Source organism: Hydra viridissima, unplaced genomic scaffold (assembly GCF_058129835.1).
Source record: "Hydra viridissima isolate aposymbiotic clone 2 unplaced genomic scaffold, HvirCarnegie_v1 scaffold_13, whole genome shotgun sequence".
Classification (NCBI taxonomy): domain Eukaryota; kingdom Metazoa; phylum Cnidaria; class Hydrozoa; order Anthoathecata; family Hydridae; genus Hydra; species Hydra viridissima.
In genome coordinates, this window is record NW_028324312.1 from 5,432,788 (window position 1) to 5,450,051 (window position 17,264).

The 17,264-nt window shown below is 30.2% G+C and overlaps 2 protein-coding genes across 2 annotated transcripts; one reads left to right on the forward strand and one right to left on the reverse strand.

Moving 5' to 3' along the window:
- Positions 1 to 36: 36 nt before the first annotated feature.
- LOC145195030 (kelch domain-containing protein 2-like) lies at positions 37 to 5,961 on the forward strand. The gene is made up of 2 exons (XM_080072789.2): positions 37 to 662; positions 4,406 to 5,961. The coding sequence occupies exons 1-2, from the start codon at positions 464 to 466 to the stop codon at positions 5,416 to 5,418; spliced, it is 1,212 nt and encodes a 403-aa protein (XP_079928915.2). The 5' UTR covers positions 37 to 463; the 3' UTR covers positions 5,419 to 5,961.
- Positions 5,962 to 12,220: 6,259 nt separating this feature from the next.
- LOC149880162 (uncharacterized) lies at positions 12,221 to 14,318 on the reverse strand. Its single transcript, XM_090070602.1, has 2 exons — positions 14,048 to 14,318; positions 12,221 to 13,692 (listed from the first exon to the last, which is right to left on the reverse strand). The coding sequence occupies exons 1-2, from the start codon at positions 14,086 to 14,088 to the stop codon at positions 13,395 to 13,397; spliced, it is 339 nt and encodes a 112-aa protein (XP_089926728.1). The 5' UTR covers positions 14,089 to 14,318; the 3' UTR covers positions 12,221 to 13,394.
- Positions 14,319 to 17,264: the final 2,946 nt, after the last annotated feature.

Below are 17,264 nucleotides of genomic sequence, written 5' to 3' on the forward strand. Positions count from 1 at the left end.
TCAAAATGCAAATCTTTCACAAAAGGTTTTATTTGTTACTAAGCAAACTCACAACATATTTTAATAAGAAATATTTTATGTTTCTGTTAATCTTGAATGTAAAAATAATTTCGTTTGTCCAGATCTTAATTAAGTTATTTAATTTCAGAATTGAAATTGATTTTTATTAAAACTTTATAACTAGTTTTTTTATCACAATATTTAGTAATATAATGATTTTTTTAGTGATATGATGATTAGGGAGAATTACAATTATGGTGATAGCAGTTTTCATTTTGCTGATGCTTTTATCTCCTAATCTATATATGACAGATTTAAATTTGTTTTAGACGTATGTTTTAAAAAAAAAAAAAAAAAAGGTTGTTTGAAACAAACAAACAAAAAAAAAAAAAGGTTGTTTGAAACAAACAAATGGTTGGGTGAAGCAAACAAATGGTTGAGTGAAGCAAATTCTTGTTGTAGAATGAGTTTTTTCACTCCCACAGTTTATGGCAACATTCCTGAAAAGCGTAGTGGTCATTCTGTAGTTTTTTATAATGGCCAAATGATTGTATTTGGAGGTTATGGAGATTGGGATGAAGAGGAACTTGAACTACAGCTCTGCAAAAATATTTGGTCATATAATATTGAGACATCACACTGGTCTAACCTTATAACAAAAGGTATTTGTGTTTTTTAAAATATATTTTCAACAAGGTTTATTATTTTTGTTAGTAATGCAGTCAACTAAAAAAATACAACCTTGTGTCACATTTTATTACCTTTTTGTAATAATTAAACTTCACAAACAGGTATGAGCAGTTTCTAAGAAATGGTCTAGTGAGAGTAAGCTTAGCTACTGCTTTTGCAGAGCTATGGCTTACAGAGTTCTAACTTATTAATGGTTAGAGTTTTAAGTAATTTATCTTGTTCAAAAATTACCTTTAAAAGTAAATTTTCAAAAGATATTTTATATAATTTAAAAAGATAATCACTAAACTTTGTACCAATCAATCAAGGTTTTTTTTTTAAGATCATGACATAATTCATTCAAAAGTTTTTAAGGTTCTTTAATAAAAATGTTTTTTTTTTAAAACTATTTTTACAGATATAAACCTACCCATAACCCATAGTCAATTGTAAGCATTTTGAAAACCTTTCATCTTTTTGTTAATATCTCTCTGAAACAGAACTCTTGCATAATTTCACAAATGACTTTTGGAATCAGAGTTTTTTTTGTTCCTTTTTTATGAATCAATGAAAAAAACAATCAATTGAAGCTGGTGAATTCATTTTTTGATGATTGACTTTAAGTTGTGATTGTCTTCAAAATGTTCAGCACATCTAACAAAGTAATTTGATGATTTCTAACCAATCACAAACTTACTCTATTGCTGTAGGGTAGTTCCATGTGACAAAAGTTCAATTTTTTGAAAAAATGCAATACCTCAGATTATGCTGATTTTTGCTGAAAGATTCTAATAAAGTATCCCCAAAATTTCAGCCTCAAAGTTTCAAAAATATGAATAATTTAATTTTGCCTACAATTAACTTTTTGCAATAAAAGTTCTGCCATTTTTTAATGATTTTTTAGCTCTTGTTTGCTGTTTAGTTTGCAATAAAATCTAAAAATTAGTACTCTTATAGATTTGCAGTAAGAAATCCTATGAAACTAATAAAATCATTATAAAATAAACAGAAATGTTTGAATCTAAAAATTTATCATAAATTCACTGGACTGAGCTTAAATGGAAAAATTTGTTTTTATTCTCACAGCATCATTTTCATCACAGCATATTCACTGTTGCTATTCACTGTTGCTATTCATAAACAGTGACCTGATTACAAAGTCATCACTTATTTCTATAAAAAAAATAAAAAGTTTTTATATTTTTTATATTAGTGAGTACATTGATTAGAGAAATAGTATATTGTTTTGGTATCTTGAAAGTTTCATTTTAGATCCACAACTTTTTTTTGTAATTCATAACACAAGGTATGTATCATGGCTATTTTCATTACTTAAAAAAAAAAATCATTTATACTGAATATCCTTGAAATATGGCTACCAAATGTGGATTCTCTTTGTTCAAATGGTTACTTTGTATTTCATCTGTACTACAAACTGATAGTTCTACGCAAAGATGCTCAATACAATACAATATAATATAACCCAAGTTATTCTAAAATTTTTTTTAACAGCAAGCTTGACATTTAGCTACATATGAATGTGAATTAAGTTTATCAATACAAGAAACAATAAGTTTTTTATATCCACCCTGGTGGATATAAAGAACTAGGTCTGATCTGGGTAATTATCTAGAACCTATCAGTACTTTATCATTAAATTGAACCTCTTTATCAATAACACTTAAATCCTTATCTGAAAATGTCAAAAAATCTATGCACCATACACTCATTATCATTCATATCACATGCTAATTTTGTAAGTAATATTGAGTTTTGATGATAAGTAGACAAAATATGAATTTGTACAAAGTTTTAGATCATTTGATGATGCTTTGACCCCTGCCCAACCTAAATGATTGATCATGAAAAAATATTTGTAATATAGTATGGTTTGATAAAAAAGTGAACATTAAGTACATGGTAGCTTAAAGGTACAATTACATAATAATAATAATAATATAGTTTGTACAACTGTAAAATTATATTGTAAATGATATGAAAGTCAATTTATTTGAAGTTAAATAAAAACCAGGCATTGGAAATCCTGCTCATTGATTGTGAACAGTATGACCACCCAGTTCTTTGGGTCAAGCAATTAAAACATCAATTGATCTAAAATTCATATTTTGCAAAAAAAAAAAAAAAAAAAAAAAGATAAGGAGGGGGGGGGGGTCATCATGTAGTTCAAAAAAAAATTTTTTTTTGCAACGATCTACTTAAACTAAAGCTACAACAAAATCAGTTAACTTTTCTGGCAATTTCATTATATGGTGTCGCAAGAATTCATTTTTCTCTTAAGCTTCTGTGAAAGTCATATGAGGTATTCGAAACTATGAAGTATACACAGTATATTTTCAAGACCAAGATTCTGGTTTAAAGGTTTGTATGTGAATTTAACTTTTTGGATGTTTCAACTTAAGTTTTTCTTTTAACAAAAGTTGTTTGCTTTTCTTTCATCAGTTGGGCTACTGGAAGAAGTTGAGGGCTGTCACCAAGGTCATTAATATTAGCTTTGTATACAATTACTACTCCTTGCATTTTTGTGAAGACTCTTTCTAATTTACTTTTCGCTGTTTCTAATTGTTGATGCTGTGCAATTCCATTAAATTTTAATGGTGAGATGCTATTTGCTGATAAAGAAGTGTACTTTTTTTTTTTTGAAGACAACCTAAGCCTTCATTTAGTGTCAGTAGCTTTTTTTGCATTTTGACAAAAATGGAAAACAGGAGCAACAAAATTTCCATTTTGGTTCACAATCTTTACGTTTGAATGTCTCAAGAATTTTAAGACTAATGTTTGACCTAAAAAAAAAAACTGAAATTTTACCATGCAAAAGTTTCAAGTCTAAAGATTTTTGAAATGCATAAGACTCCATTTCATTAAACTAATTTAACTTTATTCCTTTTCAATTGATTACATAAAACTTTTTCTTTTTTTTTGATTGTATCTAAAAAGAAGCAACAAAATATGTATGATTTTTATGTCAAAGAAAGATATCACACAACTACTTATGCAAATTTAAATTTCTTGTATATGTATAACTGTTATTTTTTGTCTAAACTTATAACATTATTTTCTCCGTATTAAAAGTTTTCTAATATATACAAGTTTTTTTACATAATTTTACATTATAGTATATTGATAAATACAAAAAGACTATTCTCATTTCATTTTCTGATTTCTTTTTATGAAGTTATCTAAACTATTTAAGAAGAATTGAAAAATTTAAGAAGATCTTATAGAATTTTCCCAAAACTTATTAGTGTATTTAGTTTTTGTTGCACACTAAACAGCAATCAGAGTCTAAGTAATTATTTAAAAATAACAGAAATTTTCTTACAAAAAGAAAGATCAGGGCAAAATTAAAATATTCATACCTTTAAAATCACTTGGAGTTTGGCGCTGAAATTATTTATTGAAATTCTTTGGTGGTGCAAAAGTTAGCTAAATATGAGACTTCAGGTTGCATGCCTGGGTGATTTCATATGGAGTTATGCAGTAGTAAAACAGGTCTATCAAGCAGAAAACAAAATGCTAACATTTTTTCCATTTCTAATACTTTCATTTTACAAACATACCCACATTATTTACAATAATTACAAATAAGATACAACCTGAATTTGCTAAAATTGAAGCCGAACAAAACAACTTATAAAACTGAGCTGTTAAAAAGTTTACAAATTGTGGCATATTTAATAAATATTACAACTTGCAAATAAAAATTTCATCTTTTTAGGTAAACATCCTGGAAAATCTACTGGGTCATGTGCAAGTTTGTTAGGTCATAGTATGTATTTGTTTGGAGGTTTTTACAAGCAGTCTGGCCAAACAAGCAAACTTTATCGTCTAGATCTAGATACCTTAACTTGGTATGAACTCACTGACCAGGTCCTTGGGGATGGACCCTCAGCAAAAGATAAGTTGTGCTGTTGGAAAATTGACAGTCAAATTATTTATTTTGGAGGTTTTGGATCACCTCCAAATAACATTTCCCAAATGAAAGGAGAATTTTATTTTGAAGAATTCCCTCAAGGTTTTTCTCGAGGCTTTGGTTGGAATAACCATCTTCATATTTTAGAATGTGGAGAAGTGTTGGAGTGGAAAGAACCTAATTGCATAGGCAGTCGACCGTCTCCTCGAGCTGCAGCCTCTGCTTCACAAATAGGTCACAAAGGTTATCTTTTTGGAGGACGTTTTAAGGATGAGCGACGCAATGATTTATTTTCTCTAGATTTAAGAACCTATGAGTGGAATGAAATAAGTGTTTTTTCAATAAAACCATGTGGACGGTCATGGCATGTTATGGTTCCTCTCAGTGATAAATACTTGTTTGTGTACGGAGGATTTGATAATAATGGAAATGCATTAAAAGATGTTTGGATTTTTAATTGTGAAAATGAAACTTGGAACGAAATAGAAAATGCATCTTCCTCTCTTGGAGCCTTAAATGCCCCTCGAATGTGGCATACAGCTTGCAACACAGATCAATCTGGAGAAGTGATTATTTTTGGCGGATGTTCGAACTCGATCCTGAGTAACGAGCCTTCATTGCATACCAATTCTGTTACGTTTTTTAGATTCTCAGCTCTGTCTTTACAAAAGCTGTGTGTGGACTACATAATTCAACATTACAGCATTTACAGAAAATCAATAGAGTTGTTGCCTAAAATGCTACGGGGAAATATAAGTTGTCGCATCATGCGTAGTAGTCCACATGGAAAACTGATCAAAAACTGCACTTACATTTGATATAATCCTTATAAATCCAAACATTAGAATTTAAGATATATTAATTTTTTGGTTTTTCAACTGTATTTAAATATTTCTATTTTCAAATAAAAATTCTTTTGAAAGCAATAGGCGAGAATATTTTTGTTGCTAAAGATTTTTTTTTAAATCTTGTTTACATTTATAGTGCTTTAAATTTCTGTTGTATGTTTGTTGTTCTGTTGTATGTTACGGTGTTTGTTGTATGTTTGGTGTTTGTTATATGTTACGGTGTTTGTTGTATGTTTGGTGTTCTGCTGTATGTTATGGTTATAGTGCTTCAAATTTCTGTTGTTACGGTTATGAACTCTTCTTAAATATAATCCTAATCCTTAAGTTAAAATTTTTAACATGTAAATAACATGTAAATAACATGTAAATATGTTGAATTAATAATAAGTTGTAAATATGTTGATTTAACAATAAGTTGTAAATATGTAAGATTTGTTAGAGAATTTTGGTCATTAAAGACCTTTTAGTCATTTTTATGAAAATACAAAAAAAATCCATTTAATCTTGTAAAAAGCTATTGTATTTTCCCTTTATCTTTTAATTCATGTCATTTTAGTGGCATTAGGAACCTGTCAGTGTATGACATAAAGAAGATTACCTAAAATAATTTTGTTACTTAAAACTACTCTTGTTATTTAAAACCTTGTAAAATGATTCAGGAATTTAAAACCTTGTAAAAATTCTTTAGAAATTTCATTAATAAGTTCCATTCAGGTTAATTCATTAATAAGTTTCATTCAGGTCTTTAAGAGCCTTGTAAATATAAGCTTAACTCAATTCATCTTTTACAAGTTGGACAGTCTTAGCTATTTTTTTAAACCTGCTTTCCACAAGTTTTTTGTCATATTTCTTTCTCTGACATAACAGTATTTTTACATATTTTTTTTCAAATGTTTTTATTTTTTTTTTTACAAAATTTTTTTTTTAACATATATTTATAATTAAAAATGACGGCATTGTTGATTTGTTTACAATCGCTCGAACTGCAATTTTCAAAGTCATTTTCAATTGCAGGGCACCCCTGCAATTGAAAATGACTTTGCTAATATTTAAATGATGGAAAAAAAAATCTGTCATCCAAATACTTTTTAAACTTTTTAAATTGTTTCATACATTGTTTTGCATCAAAGTTCAATGAAGGAAGCGAACAAGAGTTTGGCTAGTAAATAAATTAGGAAAGTGTAAATAATCTTGATTCAAATATTCAATTTACACTCGAAGCTTCAAACTTTAAAAAAAGCAATACTGTTTAGTTTTCTTCCGACAGATTCAGATTTTTTTAAAACTTGTCGCTTTATATTTCACTTTTCTTTATTTTGTTTTTAAAAGCTTTTATCCAGTTTATTATATTCAGATAAGGCGCTGACCTAAATGGCTTTGAAACTTGAGCTCCAATTTCATGGTTCAAAAATTATGTTTTGAAATTTAGTCTAAAAAATGCTATACTTTTTTTTGCATCTCCTTTTTTTCAATAATTTAAATGTTAGTGGAAAAAAACAGTTAAAAAGTGTTGTTACGATTTTGAAATTATGCGACTATCGGCTAAATTGATTAATGTACTATTCAAAGTCGACCAAAATCAACTAATACATTTTTAAAATCGACTAAAAGTCGATTTGGTCGAAATATTTAAATAAAATTTTTTATTCAATTATTTCGACTAAAAGATTGTCAAGCAACATTAAAGTCTATGATTATAATATATTAAAGTATATGAATCAAAGTGTATGATTGTAAATTATTTGAATATTATAATCATATACTTTAATGTTACTTGACAATTAATTTTCTAGATGCTATGAAACAAATGGAACTTTAAGAGAGTAAACAAAAAAGCTAAGTGGTATGTAGTACTGTTATAATAGCACATGCTGTTGTTTTATCAAGAGCATTTTCTTTGTTCAATTTTAATTCATCTACTCTATTAGATGAATTTAAATCGAATAAACACAAACTAAAATGGAAATTCCTATAACAAATTCAAGAAAAAGAACACAAATGGGCATTTTTTATCATTTTTCAAAACAAAGCAAAAGTTAACAAAAAGCCTAATAAAAAACGGCGGCGTAGATAGATGGGGGCGGATGGGGCCGCTAAACCTTTTTTGGGGTGGCAGATTTATTGAACTTTTTTGCATCCTTAAATGAGTACCATAACACATTATTTAACATTTTTTCTTAAAAAGCATCAACTGGTTACTATAATGAGAAAAAGGAAACATTAATGAAGTGGTGGTACATACAGTAAGCTAAGAATTAAGTTTATGTGATACAGCAAATTAGGTTCGATGTTCAGATATTTTGGTTGAATTAAAGAAACCGCTATAAATGATATACTTACGCATGGCTCACTCTTTGTAATTAATTTATCTTTACAAGATAAACTATTTTGGGCCTGTTTATATGGAAAGCGGGCTGATTAATTTCTTATATAAATTTTTACGCATGCGTACAAATTCTTACGTTTTTTAAACTTGAAAGCTTCCGCGTAAAATAATAAATTTAATAATAAAACTGGCAACTTCCGTGTACTTAAGATTTTAGTTGTTTTGCTTTTATAATTTACCAAAGATCCAGCATCTTTTAGGTAATATAAAGTAATAGCTACTTTTTTATCTGCTGATAGAGCTCTAGAGTTAGGCGAAAAAGGGTCAGGAGATAAATAAGGGCTTAACTCTGAAACCAAATTCATGAAAAGAAACCGTGAAAGCCTAAAATTTGTTTTCCATACATCAATGGGAGCTACACCAGTTATTATATTATGCCACCATAAATCAATTCTGTCAGTTTTAAACCAGCAACTACTATTTTTTATTTTTAAGGCGCCTCTCTCTTGCTTGTTTCATCTTTTTAAGTGATTGTTATCGTTTTCGTAAAAGAATAATATTTAAAAAATTATCAAATTTAAATTTGTGAAGCTTATGTAATACAATTAGGCTTTTAAGAAGCATTATTTGTATTATAATACCAGTTAAACATTGTTAAAATGCAATGTGTTTTTTTGTCGCTAGCCGCCAACTTTAAAGTCATTATTTTACCGATAAAGAGGCCCGTCCTGCTTGAAAAAGCCAGGCTGACCTCGATATCATTTTTCATTTTTTTGACAAAAAATTCATGTAAACGCAATTTTAAAACCGAGTCATTTTCCGGGCTAGCTCGGCAAACGGGCTAGCCTTTGTCCATATAGACAGGTCCTTATAATGATATTTCTTTACTAATTGGTCAGAATCATAACAATATTAAAGCTTGATAAAGTCATGGACGTATAAGAGATGGACGTACAACTCATCGCTTTACATCAAAGAGGTCGCAGAGCCATGCGAGTTCCGAAAAACTCTAAATTTTCACTCGTTAACAAAAAATCTATTAAAATGGCTGCCCAGTAGGGCGGGTCAAATTTTTTTTTTGTAAGAAGCAGCATTTTGTGGGGGACCTCTAGGCTTGATGCTAGGAAACAATTTTTTTGTTGCATGCAACCCAATATAGTTCAGGGGGCATTTTTTCTGTCTTAAAGGTGTTATCAATGCTATAAAACTTTTTTCGACAGATTCTGCATTAGGGCGGGTCAAATTTTTATTTTTAAGAAGCAGCATTTTGTGGGGGGTTCGTATATATGTGTATAGGATGTATACCAATTTTTAGGTCTGTGCTAGCCTCCCTAGGAGTCGCACCCAAAATCTGATTTTTAAGCATTTTAAAGAAAAAGGGGGTATAAGAAACTTTTATATATAACTATTTTACATTTGTTTTATTTTATTTATATAATTGGAATGCTTTAGATATACTACAAAAATGTTCTACTAAAATACTGTTTAGGTATTTTATTAGAATAGGGGATTCAAGATGTTTAAAAAGGATATAAGCTTTAAAATGCTTTCTGTTCATATATATTACCTTTTCTAAGCAAAAAAACAAAACTTTTAGAAATGTAAAAAAAATAGAATGAAAAGTTTTTATAGGCTACAAAAAAATGTATATTTTTATAAATGTCTTATTTCCATTGCGCTTTCCAATCAAATTTAGGCAACTTTCCCCTGGACTCCATCAGGTTTATTACACATTTGTGACGTTTTTCGTAGCCATATCTATTTTCTGATGCCTTTGTGACTACTCCAGCTATTCTTTCCATATTCTGACTATGACAAGGATACTTTGGGATACTTAATGGACTGTCATTGGCTTTCAAAATATCTTCATTTGAATAGTCATTCAGTAAAGGTGGTGAATGAACTTCCTCGATGTCCCAATTTATTAATTCACAGAATCTATGGCTCCAAGATTTAATGTTGTAGGAAGTCTGAAATGTCTATTGGATTCGCTAGTAAACCTGGATTTAAGTATCCTTTGAATGACTGTAGTTCTAACTTGTTTTCTTTCATCACTTATCATCGCCAATAAAATGTTCTGGGTTAGCGAAATATGAGTTTTGCTTCAAAACTTGCTCCATTACCTCCTTATATTTTACATCAATAATTGCATAGCATTGCATAATTATTGTAGCCAAGTCAATAAGTGCTTTTGTTGGCTTTTCTGTAGAAATGTATAAGCGTAGAATACGATTTGCTCTTGTGAGCCACCGAGCATGATGAATGTTTCCGGGAGAATTTTTAGAGATTTCTTTTGAAACATCTCCTGATTGAGTAGATAAACAGATACTGTAAAGATATTTTTGATCTGAACTTAATTCACTAAAGATATTATCTAGAATTAAATGAAAAGAACCATTGATTTTTTTTGAAAGGAACTACTTCTAAATTAGTTGAGTCTTCTGTTACTTTTTTACCAATTTCTCCTTTAAATGATCCAGGGCCAGAAGTTTTTCCATCAATCAACTCAAATACATGTTTAAAGGGAAGTTCATTCAAATGTAGTTGACAAACGAGCCACTGCATTGGTCTATCGAGTTCTGTTTCAATTCATTTTATCACTCCTCTAAACTTTCCAGTATTTACTACAGTTGCATCACATAAGAGAGCATTTAAAGAACCGCTGCTGCCGGTTTCAAATATTAAATGGAGAATTTCATTAGCAATGCAGCAAGAAGTTCCATTATCAGGTGTTAGATGATCTATATAGCTGCTGCTTGGTTCTCTAACAATTGTAATATGTTCTTCTTTAATTATCCCTGCAGTTGTTATTGTATTGTCTTTTCTTCCATCAAAACCAATACATTGTAATTTCAAATTTTCGCATTTTCTCTCATTTACATTTTTTTGTCCGACACGAAGTCTTTCTTTTTCTACTTTTTTCCTATCAAGCATATTTGATTCATTTAGTATACCCATGTCTTTTAGAGCAGCATTGACAATAGCAGCAGTTGCTCTGTAACTGACACGATAACGATCTGCTATGATTGCTAGTTCAATGTAATGAAACCTATTTTGATTACATCTTTTTAAGACATTAGGTTCGTATAGCTTGTCATATTCATTATTAGATTCATCTAATATGATATTATCCTCAGATTCATAAAAATTGTCATCGGTAATTTGTCTATCAGTGTCTTTCTCAACATTTGTATGTGTATTTAACTGTTTTTTTCTTTTTTCAGTTTTCTTTAAAGTAGATGTGTAGGTACGATCAAGTAGTCCAAGTTGATTTGTGCGTTTCTTTTACCCAACAAACGCATCCCATTCTTTTATTGGGACTTTAAAAGTACATCTGCATTTCTCTCTTTCTACTCCTAAATCATAACAGTTGCATGAACATATGTCAAACATGTTGTCAAAAGCTTTCAATTTGTCATAAAAATTAGCGTTTTTAGCATAAAAATTGGATGCTTTTTCCATTCATCTACTTACTTTTGAGAATACTCCCTCTGTTTCGATTGTTGGAAAACTGAATTTATGTTAAATATTTTCAATTTCAGCGGTAACTAATCTGTAACATTCATGAGCAGAAATTGATCCTTTGCCTTTAGTATCTTCATTTCTACGAACATAATAGCAATATTCCACATCTCTTTTTGTAGGAATCATTGCAGTCGGAAATTTAGAACCTTGTCCAAATGTTAAGTTGTCAGTTTTACTGCGAGTATGAAATTTTGCCATAATACAATGTATTGCTTATTATTAGTTATATTTTATTTTCAATTACTAAAAACAAAAAGTAGGCAAATATATATACAAACAATAAATATACTATGTATAGAGACTAAAATGCAACAAATAGAATAAACCAAAAAATTACATAGTAGCATAGCAAAAGTTCTTATGCTGACATGATATCATATTTTGAAAGGTGATGAAGTTAAAAATTTTGAAATTGAAATTTTTTTTTTTGCTTAAAGTTTTTATGTAAATAAAATGTATACCCAAAAAAAAAAAAAAAAAAAAAAATTGGGGGGCAAAAATTAGGGTGTGTGATGCAACGCTTAGAGGGTGTGTAAAATAAAATAATATTAGTCTACATAGTTTTTTATACCAATTAAAAAACTCCACATAATGCTGCTTGTCAAAATTTTAAAAAAAGTATGGTTTTAACCCGCCCTATTCTGCATATCGATGGTTAAACTCCAACACCACGTATCTAAAAAATCACAACTTTTCAAGAGAGCCATAAAACATGATATTTTTCAAAAAAACCACAGAAATAGAAAAAAAAAAAAAACGTCAAATTATTAAATTCTTTTGTTTGTTTATTTAAAATGTTGATTTGATTAAAATAAGTTTTTACTTTGAAATACGGGCAATTTTCTAAGATACGTGGAATTGACCTAAAGTTTTGTCTGAGATAAGTGTTGTTTAATAGGGTAAGTCAATAATAAAACTGCGTTATCTAAAGTGAAAAAGGACACAATTTATTAACTAAAAGGCATATAAAACTGTAAAAAGGCAGTCTTTTAAAAAATAGTAACGCTAAACAGTTACATAACCTCGTATATCTTCTTTGGTGTTCTAATGGTTAACTTTTAAGTGTCCTCCAACACCTGCAGTTGTCTTCACAAAAAGATTTCTTGTAAGGAAGGGAGTCATAAAAGTGATGGTAATCCTCTGGGATGACATACTTCAAGTCTTGTAAATGTTTCCATTTGGTGTATGGAAGCGGAATCCTTTCCTTAAATAGTTGTATAGGTGACTCATCTTTTTTAAATTTGATTGGTCTTCTAGGCAAATCCACAAAACTTCCATCAAAAAATAATTTGTATTGAACCGTTCCTGTGGGTAAGTACTGGAAACAGCGAACATCAACGACACATGGTTTACCCTTCTTTCTTCCTGGACGAACTGAATCGTAATAGTTTATATTAGAGAAATCCTTGAAAAAGTCATATTTCAAGTATGCACCCTCATAAAGGAAGGGAGTTTGCCGGGCCTCATTGGTATATTTTACATACTCAAATGGTAGGTACACGTCCTTTCCCTTGATTTGTTTTTCAATTCTCACATGTACTGAATCTCCCTCCATTTGCGAATGCTTTTTTCAGGTATTTCTGAGTTACATTGATATTATTTTGGACGGCAAAGTGAAGAAGGGCATTTGATACAAATTGGTTACGATTTTGATTTGTGCAACCATCTGTGTATACTACAATGGGGCGGCAAGGAGATAGACAATGTTCCTTCAAATAATCAAACAAACAGGAGGCAAATGTGTTGGCTGATAAATCCCCCTCTACTTCTGAAAACCATTAACATTTGCAATATTTATTAGCTAAGTTATAAACAGTGTAATTATGTGAACATAACTTCGTCTTATAATGCATGGCACTTCCTTTGTCATGGGGGTTAACTTAACAGATTCCATGTCTGCCGTCAAGCAATATATTTCACCATCAACTGCCTTCTGTTTGTCCCGTTCTTTTTCAGCTCGAGCCCTATTTTTCTCAGTAATGATGCTGATCGTAGTCTTCCTTTGAAACATTGCCTACTTTGAATGCGTAACAAGTATCACACTGATCATTTTTGATCTTTTTTGATCTTTTTTGGGAACGAAGAGGGATAAATTCTATTCTTCAAAAACTTGCATAAATTTAGTAAGGAATCCATACGGTTTATTGTGAGAAATGCAAAAGTCTTTGTATGATCTGTACAAATCAATTTTTGTATCCCATAAAGGTTCTAAATACATTTTCGACGTGGATGCTCTGCAATAATGAGATGGGACTTTTAGTAAACTTTCAAACCATTCAGAAATGATCTTTTTCTTTTCTGGTGTTTTTTTCTCTCTACATCCACATTGTTCAATGACATCTTTTGGTAGAAAAGCACCATCTTCTTGTTCTGAATGCTGTGCAGCAATTTTTCTATAGTAAACAACAAATCGTCAGGTTAGAATTATTTTGTTCTACCTCCCATTTTATACGTTGAAAGAAAGTTTTTGACTTTTTTAAGAAATAATAACTTATTCTTTAAATAATTTATATTTAAAGAAACTATTTAGAAAAAGAATTTCAAAAAAAAATTTATTTTAAAAGTAATCATTACTTAGTAAAATTAACAATTCATTTTCTCCCAACGTTTAAAATTGGAGATAGAACAAAATAATTCTAACCTGATGAAATCTGAGTTAAGTGAATGCTTCAAAGCTATTCATTATACTTCTAAGCTAGTAATCAATTAGCTTAACTCATTACAGTTAACAAATTAAACAATAATTACCTGAAATAAACCAGCTGATTAATATTGTCACATGTTTTCATGATATGTGATGTTAGAATTCAGTTCTGCCAACTAACAAGATTCAGGACACAAATTTGCCTAATTTAAACACTTTTCCCGGTATTATTTAACATAAGTGTTGTTAGAATCAGGTGTAGAATTGGCCATAGTTTCTTATTCACTACTTAACTCAAAACAGCCAAATTTTGAGATACGTGGTGTTGGAGTTTAGCCATTGATATCTATATACGGAAAGTCGGCCTTTCGTTTTCACGACGGTTTTTCCATCAGAAAAAGAATTTACTTCCTAGTTGAATTCCAATCGAGCACCTGTCGACTGTTTGGCATGATTAAAAAAACGAACATACAAATAAGACTCAGTAACTATTTAATCTAAAAATTTAGTTTTTTTGAAACACATCGATGAGATGACAACAATAATCTCTTCAAACAAAAACCTATTTTTACAAATTTTCTCCTTCTTTTATACCAGACAATATCCCTAAAAAAACCTCATAAAAACCAACACATATTTACAATTAACACATAAATACAATTATTTTTATATCAACTATCAAAACTACTGATTCCGTAATGTTTCAAGCAATTTTCATAACGGAATTTCAAAAAAAATAATTTTTAGGCTTAATACATCACAACTTTACATAACAATATTTAGACAATATCATGATAAAAATAAAATCTATTTTTAAACTTGTAACATTCTCAAATTTGAATTGGGTTATTTTCTCTATATCTTGGGATTCACTAACCTTAAAAATGGTCAGATACCAATTTTCAGCCAATACTTCCCCTTTAATTTGAATTATTCAGGAAAAGGTACGACTAAAATGGCATTTTCAGCCTAAAGTTCAAAATAGCATATCTTTCTAATGATTCAAAATACCAAAACCTTCTTTTTTATAATAAGCTGGTTTAACATCTCTTCTTTAATCTGAAAAAAAATCAAGCTTATGAGAGTTGGGCAACTCCAAGATTTAGTGAAAGTGTAATCCATAGTAAAAAGATAGAAAGTTTTTCTTCGCCTTTTTAAAATCAAAAAATGACTGTCAAAAAACTTTATTTGTCTTACTTTCTCTACATATTTGGATTCAGCACCCTCAAAAATGGTTAAGTACTAATTTTCTAGTGTTGTTATCGACTTGGACTAAGTCGAGTAGTCGAAAGTCGAAACTAGTCGACTTTAAATTGAATAGTCGATTAAATCGACTATGGGTCTCCTACTAATCGACTAAAAGTCGATTTAGTCGGGTAATCATCCCAACATCCTGTCAATAAATTTTTCCTTTCGTTTTAAACAATAGAATTTTAGTTCACTTAAAGTCTCTCGGATTCGTCGAAAATTTTTGGTCTTGTCTAACCAGGGCTGGGGAGTCGGTAAGCCGCTGTTCCGACTCCGACTCTTTGATTTTATCATGGACCGACTCTGACTCCCGACTCCGACTCTTTCATAAGTAACCAATTTGAAACAACAAATTCACTGTAGTAAAATGTTAAGATTGGCTATTTCATCACCATGATATAAATAATCCAACCACTTAGTGCTTTAAACAATATTTATTAGAAAACAATTTCTGAACAAACAACTTATCTGAACTCTTGTTATGCAATAAACTCTTAGGCAGTCACTAATAAAATTATTTGTCAAAATCATGTTTGAAAAGTTGTGAGTTGGACAGAAAGAATTTGTTCTTCTTTAAGTTCATATTCTTAAAGAACCTTTTCCATCAAGACTTGGAGAAGTTTGCTGGTGTGATTAGCTTTAATGTCTTTTACTGCCAATATCAATGTAACTACTTCATTTTTTTCAAAAACAAATCGGATATTGATTGCAAAATAGTTCACTTTGTTAAAAAATACCAAGGGTCCCTTGAGAGATTCTTTAAGTTCTTCTTTTTGTTTAACAGCTTCTTCAATCACTAATTTTTAAATACTCTCACTCTCTCTCTCTCTCTCTCTCACTCTCTCTCCTGAGAAACAAAGTTAATTGAATACTTACAGTCTTTCTGTTTTGTGAAGCAGCTCTTTTGTGCTTGGTGGTGGCGAGCCTAGCTTTCTTCTAAGAGTATGCAGCACAGTGTCAGACAGTTTAAGTCGGGGGTTGGGGCATCATGAAGTTATCTAGTTTAAGGGATGTTAGAGGAGAGCACAGGGGAGGTAATTTATGATTCTCTGTGATAAGCAGCAAAATACCCTATTGTTTATCACTGTTTTAAAGCCCTTAAACTAACTTGTCAAACTCATTGCTTTCCAGTTGTTGCAAACTACAATTCCCATTATGTTTGGATATCCTACAACTTGTTTGGATATCAGAGTATCCTGGGACTTGTAGTTTTGTTACAACTGGAGGGCTAGAGTCTGACACTTGTGCTTTAGACTGACAGAACATAAAATATTTTAATTAGTAACATCTATAAAATCCATATGAAAATTATGAAACTTTGAAAGATTTTTTTTAAATTGGAGTCGGAGTCGGTACAATTTTTCCGACTCCGACTCTGGCTCCGACTAAAGGCAAAATGAGCTCCGACTCCGACTCCACGACTCCAACTCCACAACCCTGCGTCTCACCAGTCACATCAACTTCCTTTTATTTATTAAAGATAACAGCGAACCAAGTTAAGTTTAATTTTATATAGATAGACATTCTTAACATTTTAAGAAATAACGCGGATGATGAAAAGAAATTGACATCATTTACTTGACTTCTTTAGTACGTGATAACTTGAGATATAATAAATAATACAAAATATCAACTAGTTTTGTAGCTATCAAAAGAACAATGGTTTGATGCCCAGGGAACTACTCCATCTACTATATTGCTGTAGACTTCTGGTATATGAATATTATAGAATTTTCTATTTTTATGTTTAACAACAGAAATATAAACAGTTAACAATAAATAACTTATACACAGAATGAATGTAGAAAAAAATAGTTTGTCATAGTTTTAAAGAATTTAGCAAAGCCAATTTATGGTTTACCAGTTTACCGACTCCCCAGCCCTGGTTAGACAAGACCAAAAATTTTCGACGAATCCGAGAGACTTTAAGTGAACTAAAATTCTATTGTTTAAAACGAAAGGAAAAATTTATTGACAGGATGTTGGGATGATTACCCGACTAAATCGACTTTTAGTCGATTAGTAGGAGACCCATAGTCGATTTAATCGACTATTCAATTTAAAGTCGACTAG